The sequence below is a fragment of the Centropristis striata genome, chromosome 17 (assembly GCF_030273125.1).
Source record: "Centropristis striata isolate RG_2023a ecotype Rhode Island chromosome 17, C.striata_1.0, whole genome shotgun sequence".
Classification (NCBI taxonomy): Eukaryota; Metazoa; Chordata; class Actinopteri; order Perciformes; family Serranidae; genus Centropristis; species Centropristis striata.
Window position 1 is genome coordinate 21,487,157 of NC_081533.1, and position 17,134 is coordinate 21,504,290.

Sequence of the window (17,134 nt, forward strand, 5' to 3'; positions counted from 1 at the left end):
TGCTACAAAGGTATTAAGTCATTATTATGAGATACTAAGTCATTATTTTGAGATAAGTTAATATTTGAGAAAGGTTCTCATTATGTTTTGTGATACTAAGCCCTTATTTTGAGAAGGTTTCTCATTATAATGAATTATTTGAACTGTTTACCATTTTCTACAAATAGGTTAAGCCTAAACACCCTGTAGTACAAGAACCCCTGGTTGGGAATCACTGCATGAGACAAATCACCTAATTTTTGTTGTGTATGTGACGGAAAGGACCAACTTTAAGACAACATGTTGCAGGTTTATGCATTTATATTAATAAATATCAGTAAATATTTCCACATATAAGGCACATATCATCTCATCCAAATATCAATTTCTAAATAAATATATTGTATAATTAAGGAAAAATTACAACTCACTGCTTAGTAAGATTCCCTCATACAGATGAACAGACATCAATAGAAACTCTAATGTTAATAATATTAATTTACCCATATATACAGTGCATGTTTTGGTAAGCCAATTTGGACCCCCTATGAGAGTAACAACAAAATGCAGCACTCAAATTATTGGCATCCCTTTGGAATAAGAAGAAAGCAAACAATTGGGATTATCTCATCACAGGGGAAGGGTAGAAGGGAATATGGGGCACAGGAGTTGAGGCTGCCATATTTGTTATTTTCCTAGCTAAATTCTCTCCGTAGGGCATGAAGTTTGCAACTCCATTGATTTCAAGATTGTGTGTTCCTGCGCAGCAACACGCCTGTCTAGATACAAAGTGCACCTCCGGCTCCGTAAAGGGTGGCTGAAAAAGTGTTTTCTCTCTGTTTTATTGACTAAAGCAGAGCTGCTAGGTGGAAAGGGGAGGGAGAGCGGCGGCCACGCTGTGTGAATGCAACTAGGGATGATTAATGCAATTATCAATAACAACAAGGACAAGGATTTAGTCTTTCAGTGATGTCAGATCATGCCAAGTTGTCACGATGACAAGTGTCACTGCGCAGATCCACAATGTCCCACACCCCTGTATTCGACACGTCTGTGGACTGTTTCTCTGGAATTGATATTGAGGCTTCTACATGTTCAGGTGCATGATTTGACCCGTCGTCCTGGGACTCACAGGGCTGATGACCCACTTCTGAATGATCGACGGAGGCTTGTTTAATTGGCAGCCATGAAAGGTCCGATTCAGTGGGTGTGACACCCAGCGCCAGAGCTGCCTCTTCTCCTTCCTCCACCGTAGAACCCAGTTCTTCATCCTCAACTCCCTCTTCCTCATGCCCCGCCTCCTCCACTGGACTCCGCCCCTCCTCCAGCTCTAAGGCGGCTCCATCTTCTGTCACGATTTCTCCCCCTCTCCTGTCAATCCCATTTGTCTCCACCCCCACTAGAGACTCCAGGCAGTTGAGAAGTGCAGGTGCGTCTTCCCTGCTGACACCATCTGTGCCAAGGTCGCTGCCAGCGGTGTGGCATTCCCACGATGATTCATGTGAACTTCTGTCGTCTGACACAACTGGGAAAGGGAAGATGAGACAACTGGTCATTTTAATTACTCACTTGATCTGAGGCCATAGTTGCATCCAAAAAACAAGGAGTTTTGCCCTATTTTGTTCGTCTGAAGGAATAATTAGGTAAGATGTAATTGTGTTGGCTGGCAACATCAGAAATACTAAAAGCAGAGCTGCCAATAACAAGAACAGCAACAATAAAACCAACTACAACTACTTCAACGTCCTCTGGATTGGAACACTTATATTCATTGCTGAGAAATTAACTGATTATTTTTTCAATTAATCTATTTAAATTGCTTGTTTTGTTTGACCAACATATGGAAGTCAAACTTTATTTAATTAGCAATGATATAAAGATGAATAATTTTAGCTCCACAATGGTAATACTAAAAATAATAGAGAACTCGGCTGAGGTGCAAGATTTCAACACAAATAATACACATTTGTTTTATATGCTGATGACACAAGACAATGATAGTAATAAACAAGTTATCATTAAATGGATGATGACTAATTTTCTGCCACTGGGAGACGTCTGTCAATTAAAACAGTATCAAAGAACAAAATGTTGTGTCATGAAGTAGCATGGCATCATGGAGTTGGCGAATTGTCCACAGAGGTCTACACCTGTCCAAAATAAATGGACTAGTGAATGACCAGTAAAAAACACTGAATAAAGCAGTGTCGTACTAAAAACAGTGTTCAGTGTTTCTCTGATGTGTTCAGCAGAAAGTGCAGGAGGGGCTGTAAACTGAGCCACTAACATTTGCTCAGCTTGTTTCTCTGGTAACTTAAGATACAGTCACATAATGACTTCCTCTGGTTAAGATACATAATAAAGGGGCGTTCTGGTGGATCACTGGTAGAGCGCATGCCACTAAGGCTGACTCTTTGTCACAGCGGGCCTGGGTTCGAATGCGGCCTGAGGCCCCATGTCTCCCCCTTCCATCCTCTCTGTCACTATCCAATCAAGCATGAAAATGCCCAAAAAAAAATATTTAAAAAATAAAATAAATAAAAATACAAAATGTGGCTTAAAAGTGGAAAAACGTTCTGGCAGGCAACAACTATACTGACGCAGACATAAAGGCGGATATGATGCAGTCATAAATAAATGGTAATAAACCATTCACCTTGATTAAAATGATGCTGGACACATTTTGATAATAAAAGGTACACAACTCAACAAAAGACACAAGCTATTCTGTTGAGGAAAAGTTACATATTATACCTCAGTATGAAAAACTAAACTGAAGTCACAGTAAGCATTTGAATAGCGAATATAAATTACGGATGCTGATAGGCCAAGGGCTATGATGTCATGCCAGTCGATCTGTTAATTACTTCTATTATATTTTTTCCGTGTGAAAAAATGTAAATTATGTGATGAAATTAATATGATGAAAAAAGACTTTCTAAAGAAAATACAGGGAAAACTTTCCTCTTTCGGTCCACTGTGTCAATGTAGAAAGTTATTTCAATTACTTATGTGACTGAAGTGCTTCCATGGCAACAGGCTAAATATAGCAGCAGTGCCCCAGACAAGGGGACGCAAGACAAGTGTGACGCCCCGCATCTCGGCAATAGCAACAGCTTAGTTCTGCTTCTTCGCCAAAATATGCTCTCACTTTGGGGATTACTGACCCATATTTGTGGATGTGCAGGCAAAAAGGTTAAAGACTGCACATAGAGTCCCAGCCACCTTTTCCCACACACACATACACACCCAAAAACACGCAGGAAGAAAGCAACATTACTTGAACTGGCATCCATATTTATGGCCCCCCGTCCCCCATCCCCTTTCAAAGAGAACACGGCAGAAGTTTCTGAATGTCAGCGGGCGAGAATTTGCTTCACATTTCCAAAATGCCATGGCATTTGGGCAGCTTGCACCAATGAGAAACAGAGAGGAGTGGAGGCGGGAAGGGAAAGGACTCGGGTTAAACATGGAAGGTAGCAAGGAGTGTTTAGCAGTCGGTGGCTAATTACAGTGTTTATGCCGTTAGCTATGGATCTCTTATCAATGGCTGGAGAACCCAGTTACACACAATTACGCACTCACCTTTGGATGGCTGAATGTTTGGATGAGGTGTGGCACGTGTTGGATGAAGCTCCGGTTGCAGATTTTCATTCAGTGAGATACTGTCTCGTGTCCCTGTAAGATAAGCACCAAGAAACAAACACCTTGTTACTGACACATTCAAATCACAAGAAAAACACGTCTCAACTCAACTCAAGTATGAAGAGTTTTGGGTTGTGTTAGGATTGGATGAAGCTCGTCCAAGCACATGTCTGGTGCTGCATTGTGCGTACAAACATACATGCACGTATGCATTGCAGCGCTCACAGGAAGTGGCTTCAGTTCTCTGTCATCTGTCTTCATTAGTGATGGCTGCACGCCTCTTAGGCTGACACCATATGCTACTCATAGGAGACTGTGCACTATAAACCAGACATCACAAATACACACACAAAACTCTATTCACATAGACACATGCATACGCATAAGCCTGCAAGTGTGCACATCAGCCTTCACAGAAACCCTTTGAATAGGCCTGTTTCTCTGACCATTCAAGTGTGAGGCACAAAAACAAACAGAAGAATGAGAAAATGGATGACTGGGTGACACGATGCGTGAGAATCATGAATGGTGAACGGAGACCATATTGTTATGAATGCAGTCCATATTGTTATGGATTCTCAGCGTTGACACTGACGTGAGAACAGTGAGTGATATCGTGGGGAGGAGGCTGTTTGGATCCTGAGGCTTCTACATACTTACTTTTTTAGCAACAAAGTTCTAAAAAAGTTATTTTACAGAGACAGTGGCTTATAATAATGTTTGAATGTTTTGATTGGAATGTGGAACTGGATGGACTACCATGAGATTGGTACAAACACGCATGTACCCTTAGGATGAATTAATTATAATAACTTTAGTAATTCCCATCAGCCTGAGCCTCTGATGTAAATGCTATCACTCATTATATGTAATCTAAGATGGCGAATCTAGTGAACATGATGCTCAACATCAGACTGTTAGCATTGCAATTATAGCCACATTTTAAATCCATCTTGAGTGATGTCATTTAGTAGCTAATCTGAATAAGAATTAGCAACAAGCTAAAATACCTATTGTACCTACTGAGGCGAATGATATAGCTCGGAAGTGTTTTCTAGAAAAAATGATTAGCTGGGATTATTTGTGTTTGGTTAATCCAATGAATCAGATATCTGAAAAAATTACATGACATTAATAAAACATCTTGAGAATCTAATATTGCCTAAAAGCAATCATGCTCATTTACTTGAAACACAGCGACCCATAAAATACAATAAAATATAATATCAATCAATTGTATGCAGTAAGAAAAGTCTCCATATAAATAACTCTGACCACTGGAATATGTGTAATTTTAACATGTGTGGATATATTGTATTTTCCCCCTTTGCTCACAGCTGTATTCATTTTGTGAAGGGAAAAATACATTCTTGCATATGTCAAAAGACAAGAGTCAGCACCTTTACAGAGGCAAATATCTTCTTCATTAAACTCTGATGTCTGTCCTATATCTTGACTGCCTTTGAAAGCCAATAATAAGATGGTGTCGGTATGAAGAGTAAGGCCCAGACTGAGCAGAGCAGTGTGACTCCAGGAGCCAGCCAGGAAGAAGCAGAAACCTCCATGACTTCCTTTAAACCTCAGTGGCAGCTGCCTATCCAGCTATCTAACCATCTCTCCTTCTTTCAAATTACACACATGCAACATACTCTATAGACATGTGTACCACCCAGCAAAGATAACAGGTTCTTCTGCATTTAAAGGTTACTCCAACATACCAGATCATATAGTTTTTTTTATTACAAATAAGGAGACAAAAACAGTCACACGGTGAAACCCTACACTGGGATGCAGTGCTGTCACGCTCAAGAGTGACAAGGAGATGACTCCTCTTCACTGGAAAAGGTCTGTCATTGGACCAAAACAGAGCTACATGGGTGCATTCTGTATCCACCTCTGTCTTTTCAATAGCTGATGCACACTGACAGGCTTTCACTTGCTGTGTTACATTTCAGCCTGCACTCTTTCACTATGGGGGGTAGGGTGGGCTGGAGGACTGGTGGGGATCTATCAATCATAACTTTATCTGACTCACTGCATCCATGTCATTGTTATTGTTTTTGGCTCTCTCTCATCAGGAGACAACGTAGTCACCTCTAGTGTTCTCTGGGCCTCAGATAGGCAGCCAAGGCCCTCCATCCTATCCTGTTTGCCTTTAATATCCATCAGCCCAACTTCATATCACATCAAGGCCACAGACGCTCACATCTCTCTATATATTTCTGTCTCCCTAACTGTGGTGGACAGCGTGGTCGTCAGGCACTCTGGGCCCTCGCCTACAAATTCCCTAATAACGGCACATTCCCCTAAATGTGTTTGTAATGTGGGCAATCATTTTCAGTAATGGATGCTTGTCAGTTTTATGGCGGTGAGAATGACGGTCTCATGACAGGGCACCTCCATCCAGCCGCAGCCCCTCCACCTCTCTATCGGCTTCATACACGGCACAACACCTCCCTCCAGTGGGGAACATGGGGAACTATTTTCTAGGTGGACTGTATTGTTCCCTGCTTGTATTTGGTCATTCTTTTCAGACTGCAAAGCTAGTTTGGGATGCAAATATTTAATGCATTTTATAAATTTAGCTTTTTTTTTTTGGTTTGTTCTGCATGTCACATATGCTGAGTTTACTCATATACACTTATGTATGGACACGGGTGCAAAAAAACAAATATGTATATGTGATCTGTTTTTAAATAATTATTGGCTTTGATTTCTGTCTTGCCTAATAATAATAATCTAAATAGCAACATTGGCAGTTTTAAAAGCATACTTTTCTTTTTCTTTTTTATATCATAAAATCATTGTAGCGGTTAGACTACAAATCCTAGAAAAATAGCTTGATCTTAGTTCCAATTTTCTTTTTTGTCATGACACAGTCTGCATCATAGTGTATATGTGATGTGTCAGCCCTCAGTCCTGGCCTCACATGATTTCTGATTCAAATTCATGCCATTTGAAATCTTTTAAAATTGAACCCAGGAAACATTAGCGTTCTGCCTCAAAAAAGGACTCTCCTTTCCTGAAAACACGCCCATCCCCAGCATTAAAAAATAATGTTTTTTTTTCCCCTGAGTGTAAAATTTCAGACAGATCCACTACACCAAAAGGATCCATGTGTGATATTCAGGCAGCCTGGTCCAGTCAATGGTATCATGGACAGACACATGAGCGGGTGGTCAATGGAGTCAACACATTGTAAATGGTGGGCATGAGGTGACACGCTTTCTGGGCGTCTGCCCAGATTTGTCCTGGCATGACATAGTGGAGGGCATGGATGGGCTAAGTGGGGCAGAAGGAATACATACTCCCAATTCCCACGGATATGCGGTAGGTCAAGCCTGAGACGCAGCCAGAGAAGGGAGAAAGACACACGGTTATGAACATAAACCACATTAATGTATTTCGATTAAAAAAACAGAGAGGGGAAATCAATTTTATCCACTTTGCTGGCTAAAACAAACAGAAAAATCGCATTTTATACTCATGAAAACATAAATGATAAAATAAGAGATTTGATTTGATTCCCCTCAAATTTCTATTGAAAATCTGAATAGAAAGGGAAATAAATGACGCAAGTTAACTAGTTGACACTGGTTAACCTTTTTCTATTTACTTTAGGTAAACACGCACACACGCTTACACACACAGTTGCACGGTCATGTTTGCTGATGGTGTGGTACAGTTACAAACTTTTCTTTGGTCAAGTATCCAGTAACCAGGTTGAAGCATATTCAGAAGCATTGATATAGTCTTTTATATATAAAAGTGGTGCTTACAGAGTTTGAGACTAATGCCTAACTTCACAGTGAGTTACAATAAACTTCCTCATCATATGTAACAGCTTTATAGCCAATTAACTTGATAAAAAGATAAAAATAGTAAAGTAAAACAAAACACTCCTGGGGGCAGGGGTGATGAGGCAGGCATACCTTATAATCATACTTTAACAGAGTGTGTGCTATTACTCTCACTACCAGAGGAGGGAGACAAAAGTTCTGCAGTGCAGCTTTAAAAATCACTTCTTATAAGTTAACATAAAAATAAAATGTATATAAAAGTAAAATGGTGATTGTTTTTTATTTTACACACAAATATAAATAATTTATATCTCTGACAAATGACTGTGCCATTGGACTACTGTCTGATAAGAGAGATTGTAATGTATCACCTGTAGTTCATATTTTTTGTAACTCTGTATTTGTTTATGTAAAGCATTGTGTTTGACGTTATAAAAAAATATGGAGGGACCATTTCAGGCCTGCTATCTGGTACAGCTTAAAGTTTTTTTTGTGAAAGCCTTAACACTTGAGACCCACCTGGAAGACTCCACAGTCCTGAAACCTCCAACGTCTTCAGCTTCTTCTCCAAATCTGCTACTCTGTTTCCAAGGATCCTGCAAACCATGTACGGTGGTTCAGGTTACTTGGGACTGAAGAACAGTGTGTGTGTGTGTGTGTGTGTGTGTGTGTGTGTGTGTGTCATAGTCCAGTGTTTGCCTTGGAGGTGGAGGAGGATTCTCAGAGCAGGTATGCAAACACAAGTGTGCCAGGAGGATGAAGTTTAAAAGTGAGTCCTATAAAAAAAGCCCTTGTAGTTAGCAGAGCTGCATGTGAGGGTTCTCTGGCATCATTGCAGTGAACTTTTTTTATTACCGGTTGGTGTGCCTCTGGTGCTGGATGACCAGGTTCTTCTCATGGATGGTCTCCAGCAGAGCCGTGGCCAGGGACTTGAGGTCAGAGATGGACTGAGGCGTCGCTGGCAGGCTGCAGCCCTGCTCTTCAAGGAGCATCTCCTGGACTAAAAATGGGAGAGGGAGGGAGGAAAAATAGGGGTCAAACAGATAAAAGACAGGTAGGAAGGGGAATAGAAGGAGAGAATCAAAAGGAGGGAGAAAACTGTTTTTGTTTGAAGCCAGCATCCATAAAAACATGGGGTACTAACCTACAACCTGCCAATAATGCACCAATACAACTTTCACTAATCTATAAAATAGAGGGTGATTTAACATGAGACGGGAAAAACAGCAAGACAGAGATGGAGAGTTAGAAACAGCTGTCTACTAGTGACACTCTTCTAACTTTAACTTCGGAGCCCACTGTGCTGCTTCTGCCTGCAACTGTCAGTCATCTTGGCAGGCTCATTTCCCTGCCAGTGGCGCTCTCTACCACTCCGAATACAATTAGTAACCCAGCGGGTGTCCAAGCGGTGGCTTGAAGGATCGGCAAAAAGAAGTTAAATAAATAATGAAACGAGACACGACAAGATTTGTTATACTGAAGAGAAACATCTGTTGCAGAGTTTATATGATCAAAAAGTACTTCACATGTCATAGAAGAGGTGACCAATAACATTTCACTGGCCTTCAACACTTTACAGATGAGATGCTATGATATCTATTGATGTCTGAGTTTCAAGATAATTCAAAGTGAGCTGAACAGTTTGTGTTTTTACCTTGTTTGGCTGAGAGGACTCCAGTGAGGGGACTGCTGTTTGATTTCCCATATGTGCTGGAGTTTTTTCTCCTCTCAAGAGCTGTCTGTGTGGAGGGAAAACAAGAGAATAAAGTCTGTCCTGCCATGTTTGATGAATACTCTACAAGTTTAACTTTTAGCACATATGCAAAACAATGCAAATTTACTGAAGTCACATTCTTTAATTCATTCCATCTGTACCTTGTACTTCATGATGTTGGATTTTAGCAGGTTCACCTCCTCTTGTAGTTGGCTGAATCGCTCATGCAAATACCTACAGTAACAATGATCACAATCACAATCAGAAGAGTCAAAGCACATATAACAAGATGGCTCACTGGCTTCATATTAAATATAGAGAGCAAAATGGCTTCTTTTGAGACTGACACATTGATCACAGCTCAGTAAAATAAGGAGAATGAAACAATGAGTGGCCTGAAGGTCATCCAAGCTAGTGCACTTTTTCACAAACCTGGAGGAGCATAAGTTCGATACAGAAACAAAAATATTGATCAAGAATTTCAAACGAAAAACAACGATCGGTCGAGGAAGAAACAACAAAGTGGCCATGAAATATTTTGGTAGTTTTATACAATACTTTCCTGCTTTCACCAGACATTTTGTTCTGCCTATATTCCCCAAATAGTTTGATTTTTAAACAATGGTGTGCTAACATTCAGTAAAGCAAGAGAAAGGAAGAAGAGAGATAAAGAGAGGGGGAGATCTCTACACAAGAAGCAGCAACTTAGTTAGAAGTTTCTGGGGATCTGTATCTCGTAGAAAACACAAGGCTTATCTTGAGGTTGGATTGGAGACTAAGAAAACTAGAAGTGGAACCAAAACAATGTTGTTATTATTACAGATAGATTTGTATACTAGGTATCTGTTTCTTTGACCTACTTACCTGTTCTCCATGCAGAGCGCATCCACGTCTATAATGCGTGCCTCACGGTTGCCCAAGATGTGGTTGAGCTCCACGTTGAGCCGGTAGGCCTTCTCCCTGAACACATTACGCTCCGCTTTCACGTCCTGCAGCTCGTCTGTCAGAGCCTTCATGTTGTGCTCCATCTCCTCCATCTAGAAAAAACAGGCAAGAACTATTTGGAAAAGCATCAACTGAAATACATTTAAAGCTTTGTTAACCCATTGAAGCCTGGAAAGCGGATATGTCGTTTTGTAGTATTTGTATAGGCTCTCAAATACTTTTTGAATTTCATTTCTATCTGCTACAGAGGCTGAAAAATCTATTATTTAGTAGAAGCGTTGACACTTCTGTTGAATTTCCAGAAAAACTTCAGGTTTTAGGGGCTTATTTTAAAATCGCCCAGAGGTGAGATTGCTGAGATTGCATATACTGTTTTCAGCAATAGTGGTAGCAATGGTAGTTGACGTTATGTCGAATTCATCTATGTATTTTGTTTGTATGTATTGTTCAGCTTTCTACTGAAATAAACATGCTAACTAGCTAGCCACAGCCAGTCCAGTCATGCAATACCATTTGTACTGCTTCAATGTCTGCTCTCAGAGAGGACAAATAAGTAGAGCTGCTCTTGTCAATCACGTTAAAGGAACAGGCCCCAGTTAGTGGAAAAGCAAGCAAAGATGACTGAAACTCTTTTCAAGTGATCTTTATCACTATTAGGGTTGTCAAAAGTATTGATACTCAAAAAAGTATAGATACTAAAATGTTGTATCCGGATACAATACTCATTTTCAAAAATATCGAGTATCTGAAACTTGTTATCACAGTTGCAGTTTCTTTTTGCTGTTTTTATATTATTAATATTATAAATATTTAACCAGTGGTTGATAAAAATATTTCTGTTAAATTTTGGGGTCTTTGTTTTTATCCTTGTGGTATCGAAAATGGTATTGAGTATCGAATATTTTCCTGAGTATCGGTATCAAGTTGAAAATTTTAGTATCGTGACAACCCTAATCACTATCCTAATCATCTGCTCCCATCAGGAAACCGTATTCCACAGGAGAAAAAAAGAAGTTATATAAAAAACAAAGCCAACAAAGCAAAACAAAAATAAACCTTGACGTGGCTTTCCACAGCTCGAGACAGCTCTTAGCAAGTGAAAAGATGATGTTTGGGGGCACCCTGTAGCTCACCTGGTACAGTCTGCGCCCTATGTGCAAAAGACTGAGTCCATGCGGCAACAGCCAGTTTGATGCCAAGCAGCAACCTCTGGGCCTGTGCAGTGAAAACTGCATTGTTTCTGATGGCCAGCAGGGGTTGCCTCCAGCAGTTGCCACAAGAAGACAGTTTGTGAACAAGTAGAAGAAAGACTGTCCATGCTTACCAAGCTAGCTAGCTAGCGCTCTCCTTTGCTGATAATGTAGCTAAATTCTGGCTCCAAATCCGTTCTGTGCATGGATTGTTTACAAAAAACGTGAAGGTGACAGCCAGAATGCCGACCATTCAAAGCAGCAGTCCACAAACCAATGGATGACATCACAGTGACTATGTCCAGTATTATTGTACAGTCCATAATGATGCAGAACAAATTTTAACAAAAAGATATCTTTAGTGAAACTAATATAAAAAAAACATTCCAAATGTTGTCGATATATGGTTTTGATGTTGCTGTTTAAAGTTTTACTAAAGCTGCCTTCAGTGAGCAATAACGTAAACTATAGGCCAAGTTAGTAGTTGTTTTTTTTTAAATTAATAATTATTATAGTATGACAATTTGAAATTTAGATTGTATGGACACAGCAGTAGACCAACTCAAAAAATGTCTCCCAATTCACCATATTGTAACCACAAGTTTGAGGACAGTCCAAGGTTTATTAGAGGGAAAGGAGGACAGGAGGATGAGAGGAGGTAAAATGCTGTCCCCTTTTAGTTTGAAGCATGTGACAACATTGCAACTGTGAAGAACGCAAAAGTTTTGTTTCATCAAAATAATAAACTCCAATACACAAACACCACTCTAAGCCTCATAGTGGCATGCATTGTGCATGAGTGAGAATATTTCCAGTCAAGAAAAAGTGAGACATGCTCCTGATGCACAATGCAATGTGTGAACTGTATTATGAAATACTGAGGCTACTTTGTAAAACAAACATTGCAGATTTCTCTCTTAACGTTAGTCCTTATGCAATCAAGTAGATCCGATAACAAAAGAGCAACAGGAACTAAACTCAGGAAGCAAACCAGGACCAAAAAGCCTGTTTTGGGTTCACCCATTTGATTTTCCAGAGTAGCTGAAGACCCGTAAAGGAGGGCTGCTTGATTATGGCAAAAAGCATTCGCATAGTTATTTTAGTCATTAGTCATTACAATTACTCATTGACTTTGAAAACAACATGCATTGATTAGGCTTTTTTTTTTTCAAACAAAACAAAAAAGAAACTAATGACACTTTAAAAACTTACATTTTGATCTGTAATTGTGTATTCAAACTCATTTGAATTTTGGATTACCACAAATGGATTGGGGACTGCACTTGGTCACAGCAGAAACAGCATATTGAGAATAAGTTTGGGCTTTTTAGGGATGGGTGAAAGTGCACTATGTAAAAGAAAGACAAAGACAAAAAGAGAGCATCATTGACAGAATGTAGCACAATAATCTTTTTTATCTCAATTATCTTGTTTTCATAATTGTTGAAAGCCAAAATCGATTTAAACATCAAGTAGCATTACAAGAGATGTCTGCATCTTGTCCAAATTGAAAAGTTTGTTGAGCAACAACATTTATTTCCGAGTCTTCCTCATATGGTGAGGTTCCTAAGTTGCTAAAATGGTTCCAAGGACCGTGAAAGACTCCCTGGGGTCGTATCAGGCTAGTTTCGAACAAAGTGACAAGCTTAGAAGAAAGGCTGAAACCACTAATTAACTCTGTGTGTTTTGCTGTTGGATGTTACGTGAGATCATCTAAATCTGTGCTGCTTTCCTTTGTTTTGATTTGTCTGAGAAAAAAAAGGAAATGTATCAACCTGTAGCCCCGCTCTCTCAAGCTGTCGAACTAAGTCCTCACGTTCATGGGCGGGGAAATGGCGTGCCCCCACCTCCTCATCCCCCAGCCTCTGTCGAGTGATAGTCATCCTCAGGAGCTGAAGAAAAAGAACATGTTAAAGTTAATGCTTCTCTCAAACACATCTACCCATGCACTGGACTGAGTGAGGGGGTCATGTTCTATGAGCACTATTCAAACTGTGTCTAAGTTTGTGTGTGCTGCTCCTGGTAACCTCACCTTGTTATCCCCCTGGGCCTCCGTGAGCCTCTGAGTCAGCTCCTTCACCTCCTCAGCAAGCTGCTTCGCTCGTTCCCTCGAATCTCTCAACAGCTGAGCCAAGTTCACCTTATAAGAAGGGGGAGAAGAAGATTGAATATGTGGATGGTCAAAACAGCAGGAGAAAGGCCAACTGATCCATCATCGAGAGGATCCAAATCCACTAATAAAACCCAGTCAGTTACAGAACTACATCTTTCTTCTTCCACTCAAGGAAACAAATACATTGGAACAATTGCTAACATATATGAACAACTGCAAAACTTTAAATTAACAGCTTTTTTTATTTATCATCAAACATATCAGGCATAGGACTTAATAGGTTTTCAGGATCTAAATACTGCAAGGACAGAGATGAATGATTATGTTGAGCACAATCACAAATATTTCTTGCTTATGGTTGATTCCTCACCAATACTGAACTTGTAGCAGTCCTAACTGTGATTATCAGTTCTTAAATAAATAATTAACAAAGATTTTTACCTCACATATGTCTGGACATTAGCAAAATATCATATAATATTATAGCTGAAAAGTAAAGTCTGTGTAAGTTTGCGTCAATTTACAAAACTTTCCTCTTCAGTCTATTCCTGGTCTCAACCATGGGTAGAATATTTAATTCACTGCAGATTTTAATTGGCCAATTACTTTTTCTGCAGGCATCCCATTATCTATTGTGTATAAACAACAACCCAGTGTGCATGTTAGCATTGTAACGGCACTGATCTTTGGTTATTGATTTTGTTTTAAACAGCAAGACTAATTGCTGCTAATTGTTGTGTCCTTGAAAGCCCCGCCAAGCTGTGTCCTACTTCTACAAGACACAAAATGAACATTTCCATACCATAAAAGTCTACAAGCTGTCAGCATGTGATCTGTGTTTGTTTGGTATTATGAGGTTGTTTGTTCATTTAGGTCCTTTATGTGAACTCATGGCCAGGACGTTACACTCCTAACTAAATCAACATAGCAAACCGAGAAAGAGGTTTGAATGAACCACACCATACAATTTACACTGTAACATAATATTAGCAAATACTATTAGTATTTTGAATAGTCAGAAATCAACCACAACTTACTTGATTGCGTTTTTCTGGTGGCAAAGAAGGGTCACCATCCTAAAATATTGAAAGAGTTCTTTGTGATTATTACAATTAGCAAATTGACTGACTGCTCAGGCTAATCCAACAGCTTGCATAGACAATGTTGAGCACATGAGCAAATAAACATCACCTTGAAGGTTTGAATCACTCACAATGAGTTCCCTGTACTTCTTCTTGAGTCCCTGGTGGCGCTCCCTTAGCTGGTTGGCCATCAGCTTGTACTGGTCTCTTTCCTGCTGACAGGTGTCCAGCTCCTTGGACAGAATGAGGAGAGCCTCCTTCTTACTCTCCAGCTTCCGTTTACACACCAGGAACTACAACAAATAAATGTGTGTTAATTCAAGGACCACAGATCCTACATTAGAGCTGGGCCATCATTCAAAATGATAATATATTGTTCTTGCATTGGAATCATGGTAATAAAAACAAATATTGAGATATCGTAATACAAAATTACATTGTCTAACTTGATAATAACAAGCACTAGGGCTGAAAGATATGAATATATATATATATATATATATATATATATATACACACACACACACACACACACATATACATACATACATATACACACATATATATACACATACATACATATATATATATACATACATATATATACACATACATATATGTATATATATGTATATATATACATATATATATAATGTATTAACCGAATATCCAGAAAATATGCTAAAATGTGATAAATATTGTTGTTAACATTTTGGTCATATCGCCCAGCCCGAGCCTATATCCGTATTGTAACACCTACTGTATCATCTAGCTTGTTTTTGGTATAAAAAAAATCCTACAGGCCCAATGCTGGGGTTGGAAATGGTTAAATGACTTAGCTGTAAAAATGGTACCAACCCCCACCTGTTCCCTACAGGTGGAAAAACACACAGCAAGTGTTTAAAGTGTAGATAAGACACTGCAGAAGGAACAGAGTAAACCTTGATAGCTGTCAGACCAGCTCATAACCAAATTATATCGCAGCTGCAGCAGTCATTGACTTTGTAGTATGGTTTGAAATCAAGAAATCGAGCATGCTAATCCCTTATGTGAAGCTGCAACTAATAATGAAATAATCTGAAAAATGTTCTCACTTAATGGATTGTATATGTGGTGTATCAAACATTAGAAAATTGTGAAAAATACCAATAACGGTCATTAATATATCACATCACCCTGAGTATATTCAAACCTGAATATATGTAGTTTATCATATAAGTGAATTTGCAAATCTCTCTGCATAACAGAGACATTAATTGTAGTAAATTAAATATTATTACTTTGACTGTTTCCATATATCTACATGCTGTTTCTGTTTTGACATTTCAATTAATACATTTCTGCTGTTTATCTTAGCTACAGTGCTACCTAGTGCTTAAGTTCATGAAAGCACCTGCACATTACTTCTTCATGACGTGAAGACATGTAAATGAAGCAACATTGAGCCTTGCCATCAGCTTCCCTCTAAAGTTCTGGCTTAAAACTCCATGATTTTTTTTGATGATATTCAAACTGGAATGTATAATGTCATATATATTTAGTATGAAATATTGAACTAGATATTATTCTCATTTTACCTGTTATATGTTATATATGCAACCTGTAATTATATTTGCAATATTTAAAATTCTGTGTTTTGAAACATCATTTTCAAGATCAGATTTTATGTTTTGTTAGTTTCTTTTGGGTTCAAAATTTTGTTCAAGTAAGTCAAAGTTAAAAATTAATTATCAGGACATACAGGTGAGGTAACGCTGAAAAAACTGATACCAACATGGCATGGTAAAGATTTTTTAACAGATTTCTTAACAGACATAGCCGAAGATTTCAGAGGGTTAACGTTATATTATGATCGCAATGTTTACATTCATTTTTCACTCCTAATGTTGAGTAAATGCAGCCCCACAGGTGGCTTACGTCTGCTCTAATAGCACCATACGTGTTGAAGAGGTGGGCAGAGACGCACTGCATTTCCAGCCCAAAGCCTCAGAGTATGATGATGCTGTCGGCCTGACAGAAAAACATGCTAGCTAGCCCTTTAATCAGCATTTTGGCCATCTATAAAAAGAAAAAAAGTAGGCGTTTCTATGTGATATTAAGCAGCACCATGGTCTAATAGCCAAGACACCGACCCTCGTTCCATATGGACAAGGGAGCTTCTGTAAAACCAGTCCGTGTCTGCAACAGCTGCTCACGGTCTTCGCCACTCACTTACCTCGCTGACCAGCCCCTGCCAGTCACTCTCGCTCCTCTTGGCAGACTGCATTATCCGGATTATTGTTTTATTTTTATTTTTTACAAAATGTCAGGAGACAGGCAACCCCTGCGCCTCCGTCCAAACTGCCTCTCCTCCGTTTGTTTATCCTGCAACGTCACCTTTTTTTTTTTTTTTTTACTCTGTCAAGTCGCGCGGAATGACGACAGAAAAAAAGACTTCCGGTAAAAGGTTGAAAATAAAAAATGTCGTTGATGCAAATGTGTTTTGAGCAAAAAATTGCTATTTAACTGTAAAACAATTTAGATATGAAACACTACATTATTCGGAAATAAAATACGAGAGGGCTTCTGAGCAGGAATTAACAATAACAAAACGGAAATTAATGAAAATAATGTCTCCTTCACAATAAAATCACAAAAGAAGTCCCTGTAAAAAGTCATATAGTGAG

The 17,134-nt window shown here is 39.1% G+C and overlaps 1 protein-coding gene across 1 annotated transcript; it reads right to left on the reverse strand.

Annotated features, from left to right (window-relative positions):
- Window positions 1-290: 290 nt before the first annotated feature.
- ccdc149a (coiled-coil domain containing 149a) lies at window positions 291-16,816 on the reverse strand. Its single transcript, XM_059355451.1, has 12 exons — window positions 16,684-16,816; window positions 14,600-14,761; window positions 14,424-14,462; window positions 13,306-13,413; window positions 13,049-13,165; window positions 10,003-10,175; window positions 9,300-9,372; window positions 9,079-9,163; window positions 8,280-8,424; window positions 7,944-8,020; window positions 3,565-3,657; window positions 291-1,504 (listed from the first exon to the last, which is right to left on the reverse strand). Exons 1-12 carry the CDS (start codon window positions 16,732-16,734, stop codon window positions 957-959), a joined length of 1,671 nt encoding a protein of 556 aa, XP_059211434.1. The 5' UTR covers window positions 16,735-16,816; the 3' UTR covers window positions 291-956.
- Window positions 16,817-17,134: the final 318 nt, after the last annotated feature.